At 39.0% G+C, this 16,871-nt stretch overlaps 2 protein-coding genes across 4 annotated transcripts in view; both read left to right on the top strand.

The window, feature by feature from the left end:
* The window catches only part of LOC123698762 (fibrillin-2-like), a 72,115-nt gene extending 58,045 nt beyond the window's left edge, over positions 1 to 14,070 (top strand). For all 3 annotated transcript variants that reach the window (XM_045645521.1, XM_045645520.1, XM_045645522.1), the window contains 16 exons: positions 1,747 to 1,916; positions 2,044 to 2,245; positions 2,615 to 2,734; positions 3,224 to 3,381; positions 3,644 to 3,744; positions 4,049 to 4,288; positions 4,688 to 4,907; positions 6,271 to 6,444; positions 7,443 to 7,551; positions 8,064 to 8,291; positions 8,743 to 9,035; positions 9,329 to 9,535; positions 9,836 to 9,990; positions 10,250 to 10,480; positions 11,774 to 11,864; positions 12,358 to 14,070. In XM_045645521.1, coding sequence (XP_045501477.1) covers positions 1,747 to 1,916; positions 2,044 to 2,245; positions 2,615 to 2,734; positions 3,224 to 3,381; positions 3,644 to 3,744; positions 4,049 to 4,288; positions 4,688 to 4,907; positions 6,271 to 6,444; positions 7,443 to 7,551; positions 8,064 to 8,291; positions 8,743 to 9,035; positions 9,329 to 9,535; positions 9,836 to 9,990; positions 10,250 to 10,480; positions 11,774 to 11,864; positions 12,358 to 12,719 — 3,061 coding nt within the window. In that variant the 3' untranslated portion in view covers positions 12,720 to 14,070. The remainder of the gene's footprint in view (positions 1 to 1,746; positions 1,917 to 2,043; positions 2,246 to 2,614; positions 2,735 to 3,223; positions 3,382 to 3,643; positions 3,745 to 4,048; positions 4,289 to 4,687; positions 4,908 to 6,270; positions 6,445 to 7,442; positions 7,552 to 8,063; positions 8,292 to 8,742; positions 9,036 to 9,328; positions 9,536 to 9,835; positions 9,991 to 10,249; positions 10,481 to 11,773; positions 11,865 to 12,357) is intronic.
* A 607-nt stretch (positions 14,071 to 14,677) lies between these two features.
* LOC123698545 (phosphate carrier protein, mitochondrial-like) lies at positions 14,678 to 15,682 on the top strand. Its single transcript, XM_045645204.1, has one exon. It carries the CDS (start codon positions 14,704 to 14,706, stop codon positions 15,649 to 15,651), a length of 948 nt encoding a protein of 315 aa, XP_045501160.1. The 5' UTR covers positions 14,678 to 14,703; the 3' UTR covers positions 15,652 to 15,682.
* Positions 15,683 to 16,871: the final 1,189 nt, after the last annotated feature.

Raw genomic sequence — 16,871 nt, 5'->3', positions numbered from 1 at the left:
GTATACGTATTGTCTTTACATAAAATTGTGACATATTTTTAAATAATAGACAGAAAAGTGGTCCAGTAAATTGTAGCACTAAAATGTGTTCTTCAAAAACAAAACGTGACGTACAGTAAAATCACTAGACTCGCAATTATGCGCTTAAATAGTCCGTACCAAAATTCTGCCTACGTTTACATTGGGCAGAGTTTTCTAATAAGGTGTTAATTTTAATATATGTTTTATACAACGTCACTGGAAATTATTTCTCCAAATTATTACTCCCATAAATAATTATAATAAAGTTATACCTGCTCATTATTTAAAATCTATCGTAAAAAACTCTTTGTATCGTAAAAAAATCGTTCAAAAATTTGCGTAAAAGAGTAACAAACACACACACACATCCTCACAAACTTTCGCATTTATAATATTAGTAGTATTAAAACTGCTTTTTACATTATCTCTCTGATTGATTTTTTTAATTTATCTATCAAATTAAATACATACTTAATTAAATAAATAATAATATTACCTTCACAATCGCCTAACAACGGTTTAGAGCAATCTTCCGTATCCTCTCCCATCTCACGGAACCGTTGTATTAAGTTCTCTTCTGAATTATTTCTGAGAATCACGAAATATAAGGTTATTTATTATGCATACCATGTTTATATATAAATTTATAGTAGAATCGTTTCTATCGCCTGAAATACGTATTTTATCATAATTTATCTATAATATTATTTTTTATTGACTTATCGAAATTTTCCTGACTTATACAAATTTTCCTTATCTATATAATTTTGCGGCAAAGAGAAATTTTCCTCACGTATAGAAATTTTTCAGCTTATAGAATTTTTTCCGACTTATGGCAATTTTTCCTGACTAATAGAAATTTTTCCTGACTTATCGTAATTTTCCCGACTTATGGATTTTTCATGGCGTATAGAAATTTTCCTGTCTTATCGAAATTTTCCTGGCGTATAGAATTTTTCCTGACTTATACAAATTTTCCTGTCTTATCGAATTTTCCTCACGCAAATAAATTTTCCGGACTTATGGAAATTTTCCTGTCTCAAATACAAGGAAATTTTCTTTGCGTATATAAATTTTCCTGGCTTATAAACATTTTCCTGACTTATACAAATTTTCCTTATCTATATAAATTTTCCTGACGTATAGAAATTTTCCTGACTTATATAATTTTTCCTGACTTATACAAATTTTCCTGGCGTATAGAAATTTTCCTCACGTATAGAAATTTTCCTGTCTTATAGAATTTTTACTGACGTATACAAATTTTCCTGTCTTATCGAATTTTCCTGGCGTATAGAAATTTTCCGGACTTATGGAAATTTTCCTGTATCAAATGCAAGGAAATTTTCTTTGCGTATAGAAATTATCCTGGCTTATAAACATTTTCCTGACTTATACAAATTTTCCTTATCTATATAAATTTTCCTGACTTATAGAAATTTTCCTGACTTATAGAAATTTTCCTGACGTATAGAAATTTTCCTGACTTATAGAAATTTTCCTTGTTTATAGAAATTTTCCTGGCGTATAGAAATTTTCCTTTCTTATGGAAATTTTCCAGCTGATAGAATTTTTTCCTGACTTATCGTATTTTTTCTGTCAATCGAAATTTGGAATTTCCTCATGTTTTAACTTGAGTACATTTGCTATTCCTAATTGCGTTAATCTCAATACAAAATTCCCTCTAAAACAAGCGCTATAAGGTTGAATATCACGTGTGTGTAGATGCGAGTGCAAGCCGGGTTACACGCTGCGCGACAACGCGTGCCGTGACGTGGACGAGTGCTCGCGCCCGCGGCCGCTGTGCCGCAACGGCACGTGCGAGAACCGGCCCGGCTCCTACGTGTGCCACTGCGATGAGGGCTTCAAGCCGGGTGCTAATAATGACTGTATTGGTGAGTGCGGGTGTGCTCCACCCAGGGCGTGCGCAAATCACCTGTAAGACCCAAGTGGTCTATTCGCGACCCGTGAATGATGAACTTGAATGACCGATGAATTTGAAATTTTTTTTTTAATTTTCAGACATAAACGAGTGCCGTGAGGGTGGCATGGTATGCCGAAACGGGCGCTGCCGCAACACGGTGGGCGGGTTCCGCTGCGAGTGCGCGAGCGGCTACACGCTGACGGCGGACGGCCGCAACTGCCGCGACGTGGACGAGTGCACCGAGCTGCCCGCGCCCTGCGGCCGGGACGGCTCCCCGTCCTGCACCAACACTAACGGCGGGTGAGTGCACGGTGGGCGGGGCCGCTGCGAGTGATAATACAAACGCCAAAAAACAAAAAAGAAATGACAAAACACAGAACATTACAAAATAATAATTAGGAAAAAAAAATAATCACAAAATTGACCGCTATTTGTGAGGCTGTCAGTCCGTCCATCACCAGGATTTATCTAATGAACCGTGATAATTAATGAAACATTATTCAGAAACAAAATTTCAGAGAAAATATATTTTCTATTGCCGCTACAACAAAAAATAGTAATAAGAATAAAATTACTTAATGGAGATCCCATACACGCGCCTCTAATTAATATAACTAATTTGACACTTATACACCAAATGAGTACCAAATCATCAATATGTTTGCACAGATACGAGTGCTCGTGCGGTGCGGGCTGGCGGCTGGCGGGGCGCCGCTGCGTGGACCGCGACGAGTGCCGCGAGCTGCAGTACGTGTGCGCTGGCGGGGACTGCCACAACTTTAATGGCGGGTGAGATATGTCAAAAGCTTTCGATCTAGTTCTCCATCAATTATTATTGAATAAATTCGAGGTATATAGTACACAGAGACTATGTTTTGATCGGTTGAAAAATATAAAGCAGTATTGGAATTACTCAAACTTTATTATTATTAATTACTTTCTGATCAATATTTGATCAGAAAGTAACCTAAAAATAATAAAAATTACGCGTACTTGTATGGTGTACCGCAAGGAAGTGTCTTAGGACCGATGCTATTTTTGTTTTATATCAATGATGTTATTGACCTTGACATAATAAGATAAATTTATAATGTGACGTAATTTTTGATTATAAATTTTGGCGTTGACGTTAAAAATAATAAAGAGAAAAAAAATTTTTTTAAAGATCATCGAATCAATCATCAAATCTCATGGATTATCTAAAGTATGACACACAAGAAAAGTTCATTTTAGATATCATTTTAGTTACAATTAATTCAAAATTATTGTGTTCCCCAGCTACCGTTGCGACTGTCCAGCCGGCTGGCGATTTGACCAAGCAGCTGCACTGTGCGTGGACGAGCGCAAGGAGCTATGTTACGATGAGTGGTCCAACGGCCGCTGTCATCGTGCGCGCCCGCTGCAACTGGGCCGGCCGGAGTGCTGCTGTTCTGAAGGTAAGGATAGTACTGGGAGAGGGAGGGGTGGGGGGGAATAGGCATTAACTAATGGAAAGGACGTATAGATATAGAGGTCTAAAACATTCCCATTGCATGTATTCAGCCAATCGAAAGTCGACCTATGCAGCTAGAAAGAAAAAAACTGAAAATATAAGATAGATATTATAAATATATAAAAAAATAGATGGAGGTGACAATATAGCTGTATTTTGTGGCCATAGTTCTATTGTGGTGTTAAATAAATGATTAACTATTTCAGGTGCTGCATGGGGTAGATATTGTGAACGTTGCCCAACACCTGACTCGCCGGAATTCTTACGTATTTGTCAAGGTGGAATGGGAAGACCTAATCTTACACAGGTAAAATTGTTTTATGAGTGGAAAAATAGTTTCAGAGTTAAGTTTTTCATAAGATACAATTCGTCTATTTGTTAAACTGACGGAATTTTGTAATTTGGTATTTATTTAAATGAGAAGTACATGCTTTTATTACGACAAGAATAAGCGTGTGTCAGGAATACTTTTCTTTACTTATTATTCTAGTGTAAGTAAAAATCTTAAATTAATATTTAGTGTTCGGTTGTGCGTACTTTCGTGCGTGCGTGCGTATCAACCTGCGTGCATGCAGTATAACCTGTCCATATCTAATGATATAATGGTTTAGGACCTGGACGAGTGCGCGGTGCGGCCGGACGTGTGCCGCGGCGGGCGCTGCGTGAACACGGACGGCTCGTTCCGCTGCGAGTGCGGCGCGGGCTACGCGCTGGACGCGAGCGGGCTGGCCTGCGTGGACGCGGACGAGTGTGCGGCCGACCCGCGCGTGTGCGGCAACGGCACCTGCACCAACACGCCCGGCGGCTACGAGTGCCGCTGCAATATGGGCTTCACGCAGGGGCCGCAACAGGTCAGTTACAGTGCTTAATACAATGTTGTTAGCGATTTTTCTGTAATCTTTTATATGGTACAGAGATATATTATAACCAGCTTTGCGCTCACGATTTTGTTCACTCGGTCAAAGAAAGTTAACAATTGTTATGCATATTACATTTTTAATAATATAGTGTCATATGAGTATCGCAATTTATACGTTTCGGAAAAATTCAAATGCGCATCGTATTGGATCTTCCCACAGGAATAAAATGTTTTACAAATCACATCACTAAGAGTAACCTATAATTTTATCTAGCCTTCTAAATACGACGTAACGTAAAATATCACAAACACTTTCGCATTTATAAAAAAAACATGACTTTTCACTAAACTTCCTTTTAATTTCATTTAAAATTGGAACATCGGTTTCCAGACGTGCGTGGACATAGACGAGTGCGCGGAAGGGCGCGCGATGTGCTCGTTCCGCTGCCACAACACGCTGGGCTCGTTCCGCTGCACGTGCCCGTTCGGGTTCGCGCTGGCGGCGGACGGCGTGCACTGCCGGGACGTGGACGAGTGCGCGGCCGACGGGGACGTGTGCCCGCACGCGTGTGAGAACGTGGTCGGCTCCTATATCTGCAAGTGTCCGGAAGGTGAGTGTCGCTACTGGTGGTAGGAGTCTAACGTGTAACGTTAAAAATACTTCTGGTTGTATATTAGAAAATGTTCTGAAGGAGAATGGAGGGTGGTTAAGTATAAAAACTATTTTTATTGTCCATTGCATACTCTTATGTTTTTACAATTGCTCAAAATTGCAGTTAATTTTCATTTATCGAGATTAAGATTAATAATGATTGCAATTCACAACGATGCAACGTATAAAAAAGAGATAAAAGTTGATATGGTAATTCAAATAAAACAAACAAATAAATTAATATTCTTTATTCTTATATATCTCAATATCTTACAATAAATGCAAACATGTCCGTTTTACTAAAAATATAAATATTATTCCATCAAAATTTAAACTAGGAGAACACATTCTTGATACCGATTCTACTATTCGTGATTTAGGCGTCTATCTTGATGCTAAACTCACAATGGACGTACATATTGACTACATATTAAAGAAAGCTTACCGTATGTTAGGTTTCATCACTCGAATTACTAAGAATTTCAGACGAAAGGACACATTTATTTGCCTCTACCAATCATTAGTTAGATCACACCTCGATTATGTATCTCCTATATGGAATCCATTTTATAATTGCTATGTAAATAAATTGGAAATGATACAGAAGAAGTTTCTGCGCACACTTAACTATCGCTTATGCTCTCCCAAATGCTCATACAACCAACTCTTAGAAAAATATAACATGATGTCCTTGACCAACAGACGTTCAGTAACTGATGCTGTCACTTTAAGAAGCATTTGCGTGGGTGAAATTGATTCTTCGAACTTACTAGCCGACTTGTCCTTTCGTGTGCCTTCGCGACCAACTCGTACGAAATGTCTTTTCCATTTACAACATACCAGAACCAACGCAGGACAACGCGCGCCACTTCACAGAATGTGTGTCTTACACAATGACAAACTGAATGAAATAGATATGTTTTCATGCTCCCGATATAGTTTCAAATGTACAATTAGCCAATTATATGTATAATTTTTCTAACGTTGGATAATGTACATGCTTAGTTAATGCTTTCCCTTAGTTTAATATTTCAGAAATCTGTGTTAGTTTTAAGTATTTGGCTCCCTTGCAACAGATACCTATCAATTATTGTACAAGTGAGTTTTTTTTCTTTTACTTTTTCTATTTATGTTCACTGTGAGACGTAGAGGAACAATTGTTAATGTTACCATTGTATGTCATTAATTTATATATTACACGGGTTTAATTGTTTCTGTAAGATCTCCAAATAAATAAATAAATAATAAATATTCATTTCAAAACAAAAGTAAACTTACAAAGTTTAAAAATCAACTCACTCAAGCATTTCTTATCATTACAGGCTACAGACGCACATCAGCACCGCACGACGCGGAAGACGCGTGTGAAGACATCGACGAGTGCGCGGAGAGCAGCGAGCGGTGCGCGCCCGGCGTGTGCATCAACACGGACGGTGGATACACGTGCGACTGTGATGCTGGCTACGAGCCTAGTGAAGACATGCACGCGTGTATAGGTAAGCCACGAGTCACGACTCACTTGTAGTTGCAAAAACGCTATCATACGCAATCACACGCAATGACACGTAATCTGACGCACTAACACCATATCACATGCCATCACACGCAATGACACACAATCACACGCGCTAACACCCTATCAAATTTCATCACACGCAATGACACGTAATCACACGCGCTCACACCCTATTACATGCTATCACATGCAATGACACGCAATAACACGTAACATATTATGCTATCAAATGCAATATTACTATATGGCATGCAGTCACACAAAATGACACGTAATCTGACGCGCTAACACCCTATCACACGCAATAACACACAATCACACGCGCTAATACCCTATCACACACGCTAACACACATTATCACACGTAATCACACGCGCTAATGCACTATCACATGTTATCACACGCGCTAACACACTATCACACGTATTCACACGCGCTAGCACCCTATAACACGTTATCACACGTACTGACACAAGATCACAAGCGATAACACACTATAACACGTAATCGTACGCGCTAACACACTATCGCAAGTTATGACACGTAATCACACGTAATGACACGTCATCACACGTTATTACACGTAATGACACGTCATCACACGTAATTGCACGCAATCACATGTAATGACACGTGCCAACACTATCACACGTTATCACACGTAATCAAAGTTGATGACACGTAATCACTCGCGCTAACACCCTATCACACGTTATTATACGCGCCAACACACTATTACACGTTATCACACGTAATGACATGTAATCACATGTGTTTACACCCTATCATAAGTTATCACACGTAATCACACGCGCAATAATATGCAATATCCAAAAATAAACCACGGTAATGCTTTTTACCAACTTTTACAAAATTAAAATCACAAAACAGTTAACGACATTTCATGCCTGAATCGCTCTACTTTTTATCAAGTTATAATAATTATTATAATATGTAATTTAAATGTTCATATTTCAGACCGCAGAACGGGCACGTGCCACCGCTCGCTGGTGTCGGGCCGCTGCGTGCCCGAGCCATGGCCCAGAGCTATCGCTTCTACTCCTGTGCCAGCTACACAAGTTACCAAGTATGTTGACGTTGTAATTTCCCTTCAATTCTGTTGAAATATAGCTGTAAAAATAGTTGTTTAAGATTTGTAGTGAAATCTATCTATCTATAAATGATGTTTCTAACTTATTATTATCCTAAATGTCCTGAAAGACGAACTTAAAAATGGCATTTATCAGTTTACCTGTTTTATTAACTGTTAAATGTGTGTGTGTAATATTGACATGATTTTAAAAGAGCAACTATGGAGTTTCTTGCCGATTCTTCTCCATAGATACTGCTTTCCGAATCGGTGGTAAATGTTAAAAATACCTACTTATGTAATGACGATTCGAAAGTGCTACTAAATAATAGTCGAATAAATGAATGTTTGAGTTTGAGTTTGAGTTTGAGTTAAAAGATTTAATTGTTTGCCATTTTTACGGCAATGCGCAAATATTTTTGAAACTCTGGTGCAAGCTTGACATGGCTAGCTCCTGCGATGCGATGCCCTGCGTCCAAACATACTCAAGTTAATTTAAACGTTTCCAGAGCGCAATGCTGCTGCACGCTGGGCATGGCGTGGGGCCCGGAGTGCGAGCTGTGCCCTGCCCCGGGCACATCAGCCCGCATGGAGCTGTGTTCTCGCGCCAACCTGTTGCCGCGCCCCGACCTCATTGACAACGAGCTGGTGGCGGTTGGGGACGTGCTGGATGTGGACGAGTGTGCGCTCATGGCTGGGCTGTGCGCGCCTGGGCGCTGTGTTAACACTATTGGCAGGTGCGTTAAGGTTTAAGACGCACGATTCATTTTCGTAAAAATATAAGGAAGTTGGTTGAACAGCGTTCTTGTTTCATATGAATATTGATTGTTGGTCAGTTTTAATAGATATAGAACGTTGATTTTATTTTGTTATATTTGGATTTATTTTAGTGTAAACGTGATCACACAGTTCGAGTTATAGTGTTTAAGTACATTAATTTCAATCGTTTGCAACAGTAGGAACTTTAGTTCTTCATGATCTATTTTGAATAAAACTTCAGTTTTATAAGTTTATTTATTTAATCTTTTCTAATCTTTAATAACATTGCAAAATCATTATTAAAACTAATATGAAGGTCACAACTTATCAGGTAGTTTTCACTAAGTACAAAAAACGTGATAGAGATATTTCTTAGCATTTAATTTTCCCATTAAACCTTTGTTTTCTATGCACCTTTACTTCCTACAGTTTCCGCTGTGTCTGCGGTCTGGGCTACAAAGCAGCCGGGGACGTGTGCGCGGACGTGGACGAGTGCAGCGCGCGGCGCGCCCCGTGCGAGCAGCTGTGCCGCAACACGGACGGCTCGTACGAGTGCCTGTGCCGGGCGGGCTACGAGCTGGACGAGGACGGTGCCAACTGCCGCGACGTGGACGAGTGTACTACCGGCGCGCACACTTGCCAACAGACGTGTACCAACACGGAGGGATCGTTTGAGTGCTCGTGTCAAGAGGGTTATGAGAAGCGTGGTGATGCGTGTGTCGGTGAGTTGCCTTGTTGGATTTTGATGGAGGACATTATCAGGTCGAATTATTGAAATATGTAGTTTTTTTTTAAGTTTAAATAATAAATTTTGAACTTTGAAAGGAGTGAAGTTAATTTTCATTTATATATACTGGTGTTTAAATAGTACAAATTCATAAATAACGCTATTCTTGCTGTTATTTTGTTTTTTTATTTTACTTTCTTACCTGGATAACTTATTGAAATGTAATAATGTTAAACCGAAAATTAACAATCATGTTTTTCTTTTAAAAACTTTGTTATGTTATGTCAGACATAAACGAGTGCCACGAGGAGGGCATATGCCCGCCGCCGGGCAAGTGCGTGAACCTGCTAGGCTCGTTCCGCTGCGTGTGCCCGCGCGGCTTCCGGCTCGACCTGAGCGGCGAGCGGTGCCGCGACCGCGACGAGTGCGAGGATGGCCGCTGCCAGTCGCCCTGCCGCAACTATGCGGGTGGTTACCGCTGTGAATGTCCACCTGGTAAGTCTCTAACTTTTTCTTCTTTAACTACTTCTTACTTTTTACTCTACTTATGTTACTCAAACTACAAAGTGGAACAAATACGCAGTTCTACGCTATTTTCATCATTATGTTAACCAAACTGATTTATTGAATTCGATTCCTGCTTGACGCACTTTTGAATCGTCGTAACAGTTTCACATTAAATTTACAATCGGAAAGTATTTTTTACAGAGAAAAGCTGATAAGAAACTATTTTGTTTACAGTTTTAAATTACAGCTCATAGTATATGCACTTGATCATTTTTTTTTAATTTTTAGGCGAAATCCGGTCGGCCAACGGGCTGTGCGCGCCGCAGGACGTGTGCGCGGGCTCGCCGTGCGGCGCCGCGCCGTGCTTCCCGCTCGGCGCCGACTTCCGCTGCGGCTGCCCCAGCGGCTACGGGTGGGACGCCTCGCACGCGGTGTGTCTGCAGGTGAGCACGCACCTTTACAACATAAATAATTCAAGCATAATACAAGCATAATTCAACCATCATGGGCGAAAAGACACAACTAAATCAAAATGTACCTAAATAGCCGCATTTCGATACCCTTCTTTCGGAGTGATAATAACCTACACCTTTTTACTTATGATATTATAATTGATTGTAATACGTGGTCGTAGTATGGATGGGCATTATGATTGTGAGTTAGATCATGTATAACGTGATGTGCGGGTATGTGCGGTGTCAGATGGCGGGCGGGTGCGCGACGGCCAGCTGCCTGTTCGGCTGCCGCGCGCAGGGCTCGGGCTACCAGTGCGGCTGCCCGGCGGGCTACGAGCTGGTGGGCGCGGGCCACTGCGTGTCGGCGCTGGACGGGCTGGCGCCGGGCGACATCGGCGCCGCGCCCGTGTTCCCCGTGCGCGACCAGTACAAGCTGCCCGACGACCTGCTCTCCACCGAGGGCTGCTTCAGCTGCAAGGTGACACACTATACGAAAAATAAAACATTTTCATAAAAGTACACACGCCAATAAATTATCAGCTACAATTACTGATCTTCTATCGGAGACTAAAAATATTGATAACATTAATAAAGTACACACGCCAATAAATTATCAGCTACAATTACTGATCTTCTATCGGAGACTAAAAATATTGATAACATTAATAAAGTACACACGCCAATAAACTATCAGCTACAATTACTGATCTTCTATCGGAGACTAAAAATATTGATAACATTAATATTAACATAAGAATATTCATATGCGTCCTCCACACTACTCGCGAAGTTCCTCGGCGAAGTACTCGGCCGAAGTTGACTGAAGTCCGCGGTGCTACACTACACACTCGTTCAACTTCGCGAAGAGCGCATTCGTGTAGCGTTACCGGTACCCTGCGGACGTTTATTAAAATTCTTGTCCTTATGACTTTTCTCACTGGGGTCCCAAATAAAAGGCTCTGCTTGAAGTGTTTCAAGAAACAACATAGTTTGCTCCTGTGACCACTGTATGCCGCTCATAATAGTCTCGCATATCAACGAAAAACACGTGAATTCAAAACGACCGCGACGTCTTGACGCGTAGTCGTACTGAAGTCGGCCGAGTAGTGTAGAGAGGCACTTCGAGAACGCACTTCGGGTAACTTCGCGCCCTTTGACTCGGGCGCAAAAACCGACAACAAATGGAAGTCGACCGAGGCGAGGTAAAGTTGGACGAAGTAAGCCGAAGTGCCCCTCTACACTATTCTATTCGTCTAACCTCGTTCAACTTCGCGAGTAGTGTGGAGGACGCAATAGATTTCAAAAATGCATTCGATGTCGTTGATCAATCCACTCTGTCACAAAAATTAAAAAGCATTGGAATAATTGATAGTGTCCATAATAAATGCATTATTATTACTTAAGCAATAATAATGCATTGCATTGCATATTATTACTTAAGCAGGGTTCAGTTTTAGGGCCGTTACTTCTTTCTATTTATATCATTCATTAAGTACTATTAGTAGCAATACATTGCTGGGACACTATTATTAATACACCTGTCTTCTTGTCAGTAGTCTTGTTAATCAATCTTTAAATATCTGGTTAAATTTATCGAATTTAATATACAAATTCAAGTATCAAAACTTTTTATGAATATTTTGTGGCAAGTAAAATGTTTCAGATTCGCAATCATAATAATAATTTGTATTGTATAGTAAAGAAACACACAATTCACTAGTTACACACTTTTGTTATTATTTGTGCTAATAAAAACTTGTATCAATTCCAGATGAATGGCCGAAGAAGAAGAGCTCCTGAAGAAGGCATCGTGTACGCTAATGGAACCACGCTTGTTAGGAGGCGCAGGAGACGCAGTAGACGTTAGTATTGCACAATTTATTCTTCCATTACTAGTCTCTGAACTTAAAATTTTAACTCCTTTCATTTGTCTTTCTATCTATAGGCATTGAGATATTCTGAATGGTTGGTTTTATATTGCAACTAGCTTTCCGCCCGCGGCTTCGCCCGCGTTTTCCAAGAAAACCCGTTCCCGTAGGATTTCCGGGATAAAACTTATCCTATGTCCTTTCTCGGGTATCAAAATATCTCTATACCAAATTTCATGCAAATTGGTTCAGTAGTTTAGGCGTGATTGAGTAACAGACAGACAGACAGAGTTACTTTCGCATTTATAATATTAATATGGATTGGTTATTCTTTGGGAGGATAGCAAATAAGGAGAAAATTATTCTAGATATTATTTATTGACATAATAGACCAATCAAGTAAAAAAGTAATATTTGTATCATATTTGTAAAGCATAAATTTTAAATTTTTCCTTTCCGTATAAAAATAATTTCATTTTAATTGCAGGTCGCCGTTCGCTCCTCGAACCGGAAGCCGAACTGATAGTCCTGCGCACCACACCAAAGCAAACTTGGGGCAGAGTCCCGCTCCTGCGACTGATCCCCGCGGAGGGCGATGGCCGACCGCACTACCGCATCGCGTACGGTGACGACCAGAAAGACTTCATATTGAACAAGAAAGACGGCACTTGGGCACTCAGATTGCGAAAACATCTCAAGTCCCAAGAAGTTCTGGAAAAACAATTAGAATTAGAAGCCAGATTCGTCACTCCACAGTCGAGTAAGAAGAGGAATAGACGGCACGTGGAAGATATCCCGGCGCCGCTCAGACTGTACGTGTCTGTTCATATCGCTCCCACGAAGCGCTGAGCCGTAACGCGTGAGACTCTCCTTGCAAGACAGTCGCGTTAATAGACCTACTGATTGAATACAATTGACTCTTTCTAGTTTATGTTCGTATTGTAAGTTAGAATGAGACAGCATTATATCTTAAATTTTATGAATAGAAAATTTTTTTGATATGTAAACGGTCTATTAATGCGTGTTAATATAATTATATAATAAAGTACACTCGTAGGAATTGAATTGGTTGTAAATATGAATTCTAAAACACTGCCATGAAATCAGTCATTATACGCACTGCCATATGATTCGTTCTCATTAAGTATTTGTACTACAGATGCTTAGGGCTTATAAATTGGTAAGGTTTGTCTCACTGCACCTTATTTAGGGTAGTCTAACATTATGTATGCGATTTATTACAACGCCATCTATGGGAAAATTTAAGTAACTTTTTTTATTCAAGGAATTTGTACGAAATCGCATGCGACAATCGTAAGGTCGTCGTTAAACGAATCCTGGACGATCTCGGCAGTATTAATAGTGTGAGGTGATTGAATGCATAATATACTAGGGATACATATCGATTATTATCTACTAAATATAACGTAAGCGACATTTTTGTCTGAGACAAAATTACGCTCGAAAACTCGACTTCGTTTACTTCTTTTAAATTTTAAGGAATAAATGCAATAAACATTATTTTTATAAACAAATTAGTATGAATTCATGGATCATGGTATGGTTATGGAACATAGTGTAGGAGATGATAATCTTTACATATAAAATAACACGACTAATTACTTATTCCGCCATCTTTAGTGCCAGTGTAGCGTAAGGCGTATAATATTTAAGAGAACTATTTATTTTCACTTATATAACAATATGGAGTCTAAATATATGGCGTCGTATGATAGTTGTTTAAATGTTGCCATAAATATGTCAGATTTTGGCGGGAAATTTTATATCTCGTTAATTTTAAATTATGGTATAAATACAGTTTTGTTACAAATTCAATATTATCTTTATGGAGAAATATGGCACTAATTGTGTTGCAAAATATCTATTTTTGAATAAAATGTATTGCATATATATTTTGACGCTAAAATCTTTTTATCAGTTTTTACAGCTGTCAACAATTCAGGCACCTATCTATAGGATATCTAAAGTTTATCTATCTAGTGTTTACATCTACTTATTTTTATATAGAGCCATTTTTATAGATTTTTTTATGTTAACGCTTTTTGGCATTATTTAGTCGTTACACACTTCAATAGACTAGTTTTATTTTGTAAATATGTGCATACGATGAAATATTGAAAATGTGTTATATTTTAACTTAGGTTAAGGTAAAATGGTAATTTTAAAATAATAATAAATTTTTAATAATACAACATTTTGTTTTATTTTTTATTGATATTGTTACCCTACTAACAAATCAATTAAGATTCTTTTGATACATTCATCATGAAAAGTCAAACACTTAATTAAATAAGCTAGTATACCTTTTTAATTATTATTACAAGACTGTCTTTTTTTGTCGTCATGGTACGGTGAAACGTGGGTTCGAATCCCGCTTTACTGAAATATACTCAATTCGTTGATCTTGGAAATTATTAATTATGACTTAAAAATATTAATTTTCAAGTTAGCCTTATGAGCTATAAGTGTTATTTATTCTTAATTAATTCATTCCTATTGAAATAGCAATAGCTTATTTCCTGATTAGGTTTGTATTTCTCCAAAGTATGAACTCTTTATATTATACTCTTTATATTGTACGAACATTATTTATGTGAACTCTGTGTGTGAACTCTTCAAAAAGCAAGCAAACTCTTCTTTTTATCAAAATAAATAATGTAGGCTAGATTGTCTACGCATGCTAGGGACGAATGTTTTTCTGTCACCATAAAGTCAAAATGATCAAAGTCATGACGTGAATCTATATTTTTGAATTTAATTTTCCAATACTCTTTCTCGTCGCTCTATCTGTGTAAAGTATAAATAATTAAAAATGTCGAAAGGTAAAAAAGAGGAGGTCTCTTGTGAGATGTTCAGCAACAAATTCTTCATGTTGTGTGCGGCGGGCGGCGCCGTTGCGTGCGGCACCACGCACACCTTCGTCACGCCGCTCGACCTCGTCAAGTGCCGCCTGCAAGTCGACCCCGGGAAGTATAAGTCGATCTTCAAAGGTTTCGGGATATCGTTCAGAGAAGGGGGCGCCGCGAATCTCGTCAAGGGCTGGGCGCCCACGCTGATCGGCTATTCCCTTCAAGGTGCCGCCAAATTCTCGGGTTATGAATACTTCAAGTATAGATTCGCAAATATGGTCGATGAGGAATCTGCTTATTTATATAGAACCTATTTGTATTTGGCCGCATCTGCATCAGCTGAACTCGTAGCTGATGCATTTCTGGCGCCGTTCGAAGCTACCAAAGTGAGGATGCAGACAACGCCCGGTTACACTTCCCAAATGAGAAAGGCCATGCCACACATGATGGCGACGGAAGGGTTCGGCGTGTTCTATAAAGGCTTAGTTCCGCTGTGGGGACGACAAGTTCCATATACCATGATGAAGTTTTCTTCGTTTGAAAAAGTTTTGGAGTATCTCTATGCAAATGTAGTGCCGAAACCGAGAGAGCAGTGTACGAAGGTCGAACAGTTAGTGCTGACGTTCACGGCGGGATACATAGCTGGAGTTCTGTGCGCTATCGTGTCGCATCCATCAGACACGATCGTTTCAAAGTTAAACAAGGATCCGAGTGCGTCGATCGGGGGCATTTTATCTGAAGTGGGTATAGTGGGGATATGGCGCGGGTTGGTCGCGCGTATCGTGATGATCGGCACGCTGACGGGTCTGCAGTGGTTTGTGTACGACGGCTTCAAGGTGTACACGGGCATGCCGCGCCCGCCGCCCGCGGAAATGCCTGAATCGCTTAGAAAAAAGTTGCAAGGCAAATGAGTTGTACAGTTCAATATTTGGTGGTAAAAGAACTTATTTTGTTGGTTTTATTGTGATTCTTCAATAAATTATTGATATTTATACAGTCATATACATTTTTAATTAACTTTTACCGAATTCATGAAACACCATGTGGATAAAAAAAACTAAGGAATATTCTTAATAAGTAATATTATAAATGTAACGATATCTCTATGTTTTCCTATTAAACTTTCAGTCCCTAATAACTGAACTAAATTTGATGATATTGCCATAATCGAATAAACCTTTGACACAGGCTTGTTACACAATCAAACTTGCAGAAAATAAAATAGAGATTTGCAATATTATGTACAGTGAAATGTAGCGCAACATGTAACGTAAGTAAAATTCACGCGAACACAAAGCTAGTATATAGTGAAGTGAAAGATCATCCATTTTAAAGTTTGTTAAAAATATAACAATAAACCACAACAATTTCAAATTTATTAAACATGTTTCCCTGCTATTTCAAAACTGAGCAAAATTATGACCTGCCAGTTTTTCATTTGGCAGAAGCGTTAGAGCTATCCGGGACGCAATAACAATAATATGGGGATTTATCTGAACATCGTGGCGCACTTACCGGCTTTATCCGGGTCCGGTTAAGACCCGGCCAAACGGTTACTCTATGTTTTATAAGTGGCCGCTCGATCGCAGACACTATTCTGTCCATTTAACATAATCTCGGACTTATCTAAAGAGCCTTATTTGTTTTGCTCGTGTAACTTATGAGATGGAGTAGAGGTCATTCTCAGGTATCGCTTCGTATGAATAAGGAATGAGGGTATTCGAAACATTTCGGCATTTGTTTTTGTCTAAGCGTATTTTGTGAGAAAGTGTTTTATTATTGAGTAAAGCGACCTATAGCTTGGATCATAACATCTTGATATAAATGGTTTAGGACCCTTGAAATGACAATAAAATCGTATTTATTTATTTATTATTATTTATTTATTATTATTTATTTATTATTATTAAACATACATACATACAATAATTACAATTACAATTTATTACAATTATAGGTATACAATTAATATACATGTAAAAGTATATAAATAAAAAGGCTACCAAAACAATTATTTATACAAGCCAATGTTTCCCTAGCTAGGTTACTGGGCAACCTGTGTTTAGGAGAAACAGCTTGCCTCTAATATAAATACACAAAAAGCCTCTTAGCAAGTACTTCATTATTATAA

Source organism: Colias croceus, chromosome 16, assembly GCF_905220415.1.
Source record: "Colias croceus chromosome 16, ilColCroc2.1".
In the NCBI taxonomy this organism is placed as follows: Eukaryota; Metazoa; Arthropoda; class Insecta; order Lepidoptera; family Pieridae; genus Colias; species Colias croceus.
Note: the sequence above shows the minus strand (reverse complement) of the source record. Positions and strands in the feature narration are given on the sequence as shown.

Coding starts and splice junctions, on each gene's coding strand:
- LOC123698545 (XM_045645204.1), top strand. CDS start 14,704: ATGTCGAAAGGTAAAAAAGAGGAGGTCTCTTGTGAGATGTTCAGCAAC.